Source organism: Eleginops maclovinus, chromosome 12, assembly GCF_036324505.1.
Source record: "Eleginops maclovinus isolate JMC-PN-2008 ecotype Puerto Natales chromosome 12, JC_Emac_rtc_rv5, whole genome shotgun sequence".
NCBI classification, from domain to species: Eukaryota; Metazoa; Chordata; class Actinopteri; order Perciformes; family Eleginopidae; genus Eleginops; species Eleginops maclovinus.
Window position 1 is genome coordinate 19881441 of NC_086360.1, and position 8911 is coordinate 19890351.

Sequence of the window (8911 nt, forward strand, 5' to 3'; positions counted from 1 at the left end):
ATGTGTATAGCTATAGCCTTACATTACCCTGTCATTTAGAGGTGGTCCTTTTTGGGCCAAAGGTCCTCTGTCTCTTACTCCACATTATGCAACATGTATGCAAGCAATGGGTGCCCCGTAACAAATATATTTTCCTTTATTCAAAGTTTAAGTTAAAGTGTCAATAGCCAAAGTTATTTAACAATCAATAATTCATTACATTTTACATTTTACAATACAATATATTATTTCCTTCTGTGTCAACACAACACACCCAGCGTCAGTAATGCAGTGGAAAGTCATGGGAACTCTAGCAAAAGGGCCAGCTATTTACACAGCTGTGTGTTGCAAGGTTATCTTAAATTAACCTTGTATTTAAAGAAGGAAAAGGAAAATTGAGTTTGGACGGAGTGAACAGAGAGAACCGATTAAATCATTTGATCAGGAAATTGTACATATATCTCCAGGTTAACATGTGAGGGGAAAATAGGGCCTTTAATAATAATAATAATAATAATAATAATAATAAACTTTTTTCCCACATGTGTTCCTTACACAGTAAATAGCTGGTTCTTTTGTGCTTATTTGCATTATACATTTTTTGTGTTTTTTTATTATCAGTCCATAAATCAGAAAAATACTGAAATCAGTCATTACATGTCTTTAATATTTTGCCATGTGATTTGGAATAAACGTGTTCTGAAATGTTATGATGAGGCACTCTAATGCAAACTTTCTTGTAAGTCTTTGTCTGTACACTGGTCCGTACAGGTCTTACAGACTGATTATATGTATATATATACGTTTAGACTTTAGAAAGTTGTCAAGTAAGTCCTATTTAAAGCTCCCGCCTTCTTATCCCCTTCTCTATTTTTTTCTCACCTCCTGTCGTATAAATAACTGGCTGCTCCAAAATTGACGTTCCTCTGACTACAGCCATGAAGCTAACGGCTCTTCTGCTGCTTCTCACTGGTAAGACACTTTGTACCACTCTTTAAAAATAAAGAGTAAATAGGTAAATAGGTCAGTGAAAATATCGTTATCACTGTTTTATGTCTTTCTTTAAATTCTACTGGAAAACCTAAGAGCCTCTTCCCAAATATATCCAAATCAAGATTGTAACAAGAGTACAGGTAGACAGTAAAACACCACATTACAGAGACACTTTACGGTATTGCAGTGTCTGTAAATTGTGTTTCTACAAATGTAGTGTATTGTAGTTTTATAAAATGGAAAGCTGTGTATTTCAATTACACTGCACATGTAGCCCAACAACAGAAAAGAGTTGAACATGAGCTATAGATAGTAACTAATCATTCAGCACCTAATTTCTTGTAACATTTTTTTTATAATCTTTGGGTATTTTGAAAAACACTATATAAATTAAATTATTATTATTATGCTCTGTATTGGATCTATGTGAAATGGCTTTGTTCTTATCAACAAAAATAGATACATTAAACATTTATGGATATTTGGTTCTCACATTTTATTAATTTTCTCAAAAAGGGAAAAAATATATGAATTTACGGTACAAAAAAGGTATGCGAGGCCTTTGTTTGGTGAATAAATGATATAAATAAAAAAATTCTGTATCACTGTAGTACATCTCTTCTAAAGATACTCATTTGTTCATCAAGTGATTTTATTTTTCTGTTTCTCGTGTCTCACAGCTTGTGTGGCCAGTGGTGCGCTGGTGCCCAGAGCCTTATGGCAGTTTGGGAATATGATCAGCTGCGCTCAGCCCGGCACGAGCCCTTTCAAGTACAACGAGTACGGCTGCTGGTGCGGCTTTGGGGGGAAGGGAACGCCTAAAGATGAAGTGGACCAGTAAGCAACCAGCTGTTTTTCCAATTGTTGTTTTCGACTCATCATTTTTAATTTAAATAGGTAATTTGAGTTAGGGTAAATGTGGTTTTCTTTTTTCCTTCTGTGTTCTCAGGTGCTGTAAAACTCATGACAACTGCTATAAATCCAGCAGACTGGCTCCTGGATGCACAGCTATTGCTGACCTTCCCTATGTTCTTGTTTATGATTTCACCTGTTCAAATGAGGCGGTGACCTGCTCAGGTAAGAACACACTAAACAATGAACACATGATTAGTCCAAGGACGTTAAAATCATTGCCAACTGTTTCGATGAGACTATAATTGTAACGTTCAAATATGTGAAATAATGCCATGACAATGTTAAGAATAAGACGAAATAAATCAGGATTGTGTGTGGGGTATTAGACTTGTTAAAAGTACAGCGCTGACAGTATGCAAACTGAAGATGAGCAGCTATTTGTCAGTTTCATTACTTTTTTCTTTCTCCGCAGCGTCCAACAGCAAGTGCCAGGCTGTAGTGTGTGAGTGCGATCGGGTGGCGGCTCACTGCTTTGCTAAGAGTACGTACAACCCTGAGAACAAGAACCTGGATCCCAAAGTCCACTGTGTCAACTGAGTTATACAACACACAAACACACACACCCACGCAAGAAAACGTGTTTCTATTCAAATTTTAATTATTTTATAAGGCTTTACACACAATTTGGAGTAAAAGGAGCTTGATTTTGTATAAAAGCATCAGTATTAAATAAAACAATTCAAATGAGAGCCTCAACCCCTGCATGTCCTTGTGTCTGTTTGCACACATATGTAATAACAGAGGTTGCAGCTGTGCTTATCGCATTGTTAGCTTTTACATTTCTACAGTCACAGTTTTTTTAACAATTCCAGGTGACTTTAATTTGTAAAGCAACAATTTCACTTCAGTTTTCGACTCATGCAGGAAGTGTTTGTTGTGTTTATCAACTAAAAATCTATTGAAATTATTTTTTATTGACATAAAAAAATATGTATATATATTTTTAACAGTGTGTATATATATATATATATATATATATATATATACACACACACAAAAAATAATAATATATATATATAAAAAAAACATCCACCTGCTGCTCTAACATCTTTTGGCGTTTTTGGTTTGTAGCGATACTTTGGTCTTCATAAGAAAGGAAGCTTTAGGTTGTTATTACTAGATCATACATTAACAAACATTAAGCAGCAAGTTAAAATTTAAAATATTAAGAGTACAGGAGGGTAAAAGTAGATTTAGCAAATGTCTTAAATCAATATCAGGAAGACATTTAAAAAAAAATAAAATTAAAAATCAAAGCAGCAGCTGCATTTCAAAATAAGAGTCTGGATCATGGCTCTGTGGGTTATATTGGCTTGTAAAGAAGAGTGGTCACATACTTCTTTTTGTATCGGTGCGTTGCACTGAGGACCATCACCCCATCCTAAGAGATAAGAAGAGTATTTAATTGGAAATTGTTGAATTGTATGATTATTGGCAATGAAAATGTGAGCTACAGCATAAACAGTTTGGATGATAATTTAAAAAATACAAATATTTTGCTCTACAACAGAAACTAAGGGAAATCCAATAGATATAAAGTGTTAGATTCAAATGAAGATGTTATACAATCACATATTAAAGTCTTTTTAAAATAAATACTCCCTTGTCATGTTAGTAGGGTTACATAATAATATCAAAAAACATGTCACGGCAGGTTTTGTTACCTTGATGGAGAGGGCGTACAGGTGATTGAGCATCACGTGGTTCGGCTCTGGAAGCAGCGTTGGGTCACACTGAGGAAGGTCACAATTCAGAAAGAGGAACGTTTTGATTTAAATCTCATACTATCGCTACAAGAGAGGAATGTGTTCTTCTTCATGAAACTTGTACTTACAGAGATGCCTGTGTCCTTGTTGAGCAGAACCTGCAGCAGGTGGGGAGGTAAGATGGGAGGATGTTTGATCTTGTCTTCGGGCTTTATCACATATGCGTCCTGGAGGTAAGGCCCGGGAGGGGAACTGGACAAGTCTGTGGAAGAAGGAGCACACAAAACTATTTCAATACAATCTTAGCTCAAGAATAATATTGTATAATCAATTGCCCTTGAACTTTATTTCCCTCACATTTGTCCATTTCAGTACAAAATGATTAAAGGGGCCCTATTATGGTTTTCCAGTCTCTGTGGTGTGTTGTATCATTTTTAAAGTGATTCAAAAATACAAAGATGATTAAGGTAACGATAGTAATACCTTGCATCACTTTGTGTAGGCTCACTTATGAGAGCATTCTTTAAATACAATGATTGACACATACATGTGTACATAACTTTTCTCAGGACAGCATAAACAATAGGAACAATGCAAGTCACAAACATGTGACATTTGAACCAATTATTATCTAAAGCTTTTTCCTTTTTAATTTAATATACCTGCACTAGAAGTGTGCTATATAGAGCGGAGTACATTAGCTCTGACGAGGGCTATATGTGCCAGTATACTAGCTTGTGCATATATTTTGCAACAAATAATCACGATCCCATTGATCAATATTGATGTTTTGACTCTTTATCTTACTTGGTTCACCAGATTTCAGTCTGCCATTAAAAGTACAATGTTTGCTTAGCAGTACAAATGAATTCTTCAAGGTAAGAAGAACACAATTTATTTGTTCTCTTATGGCCTACTTTCTATATTTAAAGCAGATTCAATCACTTTTGAATAGTATTTGACCAGTCTGAAAGTCGTAAATGAATTTATACCTGAGATATCTTCAGTGTCCTCTGAGTCGATCCTGAGGGCGTCAAAGACTTCAAAGTCAGTCGTCTTCACCTGGATGACATTATTCACTGTGCCAGTTTTAGATGTCGTCACGGCCTAAAAAAAAAGAGTGTAAACAGAAATGTGATACAGGCATTTGAGATAGTGGAATAGGCATTTTTAAGTAAAATGGTTATATATATATTATGTAGGGCTGGGCAATATATTGACATTGTGATAAAGGAAAAGCTTTCAGCTTAAGATTTTTGATATTGTAAGTGATTTTCTTTTCTGGTTTTGAAGGTGAAGTGATTTACCTCACTTTTCTAGCATATCTATTATTAACGTTTTCCGGCTCAGTCATTTAATCCCATAACTGATGAATATTTATCAAAGATCTCATTGGACAAATATTTTGTAAAAGCCTCAATGGCCAACTCTACAATATCGTCACAATACTCAGGTATTTGGTCAAAAATATTGTGATCTATGATTTTCTTCAAATCAAATAGCGCTCAAATAATGTATTATTATATATTACACAAAAGGTGGGTTATTTTTAAAACCTCCACTCACCCCAGTAGGATCCAGGGTCCACTGCCCATCTACAGAGAACTTGTACTGGTGCTCTCCCTCCGGTAGATCCACAATAGCCACAAAGTTTTTCTGACTGCGTTTAAAAAGCAACCATGTGTTACATTTCCATCATAACAAACAAATCCAGGATTTACAAAGCCTGAGTCACACTACCTTTTATTGAGAGGGATCTTTGTGGCCCAGTTGTTAAAGGATCCCGACACAAAGACCTCCTTGGCGGCCCCCGTCCATCTGAAGACAGTGGGTCTGGCCTGCGTGGGACTCTTGCTGTCGCTCTCCAGGTCTTGCTGCCAGGCCAGAAACTCCTGTATTTCCTGTGGAGCCTGGACGGCATGATATCAATGGATTTCTGCCATGTTAACGAGAGCACTTGCAACATAACAACATGTCCTTTCTGAACAGAGCAAGCAGAAGAAGCATTTAAAAATGTTTATTTCTTGCAAACTTAATTGAAAGTGTAAACGCTGTGCAGATATAAAAGAGGTAGCAGGCAACCGAAATCTGCAGAACACACAGAGGTCCATTGTTATGGATCTTTGTAATTTATTTAAAAGGTTTATTAATACGATACCTTTGGAATATTATTTATTTTTGTAAATAGTTCACTTTACCCCTCTACAGTTATTTAACACCTTTAGCCACTTTAATTTGGATAATAATGTGAAATATAATCAACGCTTGAATCACAATTTCTTTACACCTGGAGCAAAATTCACAATCTACCCTGCGGTATTCAAATTAATACAAACTAGCTGCACCATTACCAGCTTTCAATAAATATGACAAAACATATAATGCATTATTTTGGGATGGGCTGATCTGCATAATGAGTACTTTTGGTACATTAAGTTTATTTTGATGTGTTTTTACTTGAGTAACATGTTGAATGCAGGACTTTACCAACAGAGTATTCCCACTCTCTGGGGCTTTTACTTTTGCTGAAGTGCAAGATCTGAGTCATTCTTCTACCTCTGTACCTTTGTATCTTCTCTCTGGAACAGGTCTGTGTCCTCTGAGCTGTCCATCAGGAGGTTGGGACGGGCCTCCTTCCCTCCATGTTCCCTGTATGACCTCTCACCCTGACTCCCGGACCTGTCACTGCTGCTGTTCCCCATCCTGCTGGCATAAGACACTGAACACACACACAAAGTCAGCAGAGAAGGACCACTAGATGACCTAGTCAAATGACTACGGTACTTGAAACGAATGCTAGCCGCCTATTTGCTCTATTTATTTGTCATAATCAGACAATGCAAATACTTACCTAAATATTAACACATGAGGTTTGATTGGAGGTAGTTTTATCAAACAGAGGTCTTTGGTGTCATTTGTTTCTAGTTGTAAAAGCGTCTTTTGTCGCCGTTTCCGTCTTTTAACTGCAGAAGTTTCCTCTAAAAGCATTCAGGCGGAGCTGCGTTCACGGTCCCGCAGACATAAAAGTCACTTAGGTTTTATTTGTGTTCTTCCTTTTTCTTTATGTCCTACCTTTATTTTTACTGCTAATCTCCTGAGGTCTGCTGCTCTTTGTCTGTTTTCGCCATTTAGAAGAAAACCTTGCTGTGTGTGTGTGTGTGTGTGTGTGTGTCGTGTGTTTAATGAAGAAAACACACCTCTTCCGCCTCCTGCCCTCAGAGAGAGTTAAAGTTTAACCCGACAGTCGCCAAATACTTAGATATGAATTGAAACATGATTTCGCAAAACGTAATTTTAAGTCATAAAACAAGAGCAAACTTAACAGAAAGTAGTTGTTTTTTCGTTGGTTACAGACTTTCGAAAACAAAAAGATACGAAATGTCCGGCTGTGAGGAAGTAATCATAGCTGGTTTATTTCTGAAGAAATCAAGAGAAACAACAGAAATCGGGGGCCACAGCTCCACAAAGGGTCACACTGTAAATAAATATTAAAAGGATAGAAGAAAACCATAACATATCCTTTACAAAATCAGATTTATGTTTTAAGATTCTCCATTAAGCTTTGCTTCTGTGTCTATTTGGATCATGTGACATCTTTAGGCCTCCAAAAAATGTATATCAAATACTTCACTTCCCTTTTTTGCAATGAAAAGGGGAATTAGTGCTACCATTAAAAGTGTTTTGGCTTATGGTTTTATGATTTATCAAGATTAATTGTTGTATGTAATAGGCATGTAAAGCTGAAGTCAGCATAGCCTTTTGTCTGTTGCTCAGTAGGAGAGCGTCCTCCTGCCATATCACACTGATTTCTCAGAGGTGTTCTCAGGGCTATCCTGTTTCATGTGATTATAGAGCCTGCAACCGTGAACACTCATAATAAAGAGTCAGCAGTATTTCAATGTTAGAAAAGGTCATTATTTCCCTTTTGGATTGAAAATACAATACAATAAAATAAAATAAGGAAAATAAAGTAAACAAAACAAAATAAAATAAACAACAATGATAACATAAAATAATCTTTTGGGCCTGTAGGGTGAAAAAAAAAAAAAGGATAATCAAGATTATTTGGAATAAGACTGTTAAAAAACGCCTTCGTTGTCCATTAGGCATAAAACCGCATAGTAGCATGTCAGTCCATGCATCCACATTTCCTCACTGCACCCTGCCTGTCCTATTATCTTTAATTCACATTGGTGGTGATGCCAATGTTTTTATCATTGGGACAATCAATATGCTTCATCTTGTTACTCACATTGATGCAACAGCTGCTGTTGGCACTTGACTCAACACAACTGTGTCCTCCCCTTCAGCTTACAGGCTTGAGACAAAAAATGTAAATGTTTCGCTTCAATCTGAAGCTTAAAATATAAAGAATAGAGTTTAACACAACCAATATCTCAAAAGCATCTCATAAAAATGTGGATTTAAAATTAATGTAAGTCCCCAGTGCTGACCCATGCTCACAGGGGATACATGGCCATCACAGGTGACTTAATTTCTACTATCTACATCTCATTCATACTGTTCAACTGATCTTTATGCACTTTATACAGTATAAATCAGCATTGAATGACTCACTAGCACAGAGAAGAGCAGCACCACGATATTGATGGGCCATTCAGGGCAGAAACAGGTGAACATAGTGAGGTTCAGTTAGTTCCTCAGAGGTGGGATCTCCGGAGCCTCCCCGTATTTCACATGGTCTGCACTCCCATCCAGCAAGGACCTCATGACCGGCCGGCGTCCCCCAGGACAGTGAGAGCAGAGAGGCGAGGCACGGGGTGAAGCACCAGGGGTGAGACACTGGGGGAGAGGAGGTGGAGGCAGTGGAGCAGTGATGATGGAAGAGCGAAATCAGCCTGCAAAGAGACTGAGGGACTCCTGCTGGTGCTTAGAAACAGTGTCAGGAAAAAGGGGAACAAATTACAAATGGAAAAGAAAAAATCTAATGGGTTTTTTTATCGTAGAAAAAGATATGATTATGATTTTGTACAAATGCATATGGGCATCTTTGAAGTATATTCATTCATTTATTTAGTACACTTTTATAAATCACAATCGTCGCAAATACGTTTTTTAATAGAAAATGTAATTTAGGAAAAATTGTCAGTAATTTAGTAACAATATTTTAAAATTTTAACATTAACTTTTTTCCACATATAAGTGAAACAAATATTTATAAATATATAAACAGTTCTTAGACATTATTTATAATTTAGCACAAATGTATGGTCATTTTTTAGAGAGAATATAAAGTGTATATAGATTTGAATACACATTCATAGTAATTTAGTACAGTTTTATGCTACATTTTTATC

General features: G+C 36.4%; 2 protein-coding genes across 5 annotated transcripts; one reads left to right on the forward strand and one right to left on the reverse strand.

Moving 5' to 3' along the window:
- Window positions 1-812: 812 nt before the first annotated feature.
- Window positions 813-2583, forward strand: pla2g1b (phospholipase A2, group IB (pancreas)). Its single transcript, XM_063897950.1, has 4 exons — window positions 813-951; window positions 1653-1809; window positions 1922-2049; window positions 2300-2583. The coding sequence occupies exons 1-4, from the start codon at window positions 918-920 to the stop codon at window positions 2422-2424; spliced, it is 444 nt and encodes a 147-aa protein (XP_063754020.1). The 5' UTR covers window positions 813-917; the 3' UTR covers window positions 2425-2583.
- Window positions 2463-6800, reverse strand: prkab1b (protein kinase, AMP-activated, beta 1 non-catalytic subunit, b). Of its 4 annotated transcripts, none has more exons than XM_063897948.1 (8): window positions 6666-6800; window positions 6158-6299; window positions 5334-5503; window positions 5160-5253; window positions 4586-4700; window positions 3722-3855; window positions 3552-3620; window positions 2463-3268 (listed from the first exon to the last, which is right to left on the reverse strand). In XM_063897948.1, exons 2-8 carry the CDS (start codon window positions 6293-6295, stop codon window positions 3191-3193), a joined length of 798 nt encoding a protein of 265 aa, XP_063754018.1. In that variant the 5' UTR covers window positions 6296-6299; window positions 6666-6800; the 3' UTR covers window positions 2463-3190. The 4 variants fall into 4 exon arrangements, with proteins under 4 accessions (XP_063754018.1, XP_063754017.1, XP_063754019.1 ...); XM_063897947.1 differs by having other exon boundaries at window positions 6158-6312; window positions 6666-6790; XM_063897949.1 differs by having other exon boundaries at window positions 5334-5494; window positions 6158-6312; window positions 6445-6786.
- Between the last annotated feature and the right edge of the window lie 2111 nt (window positions 6801-8911).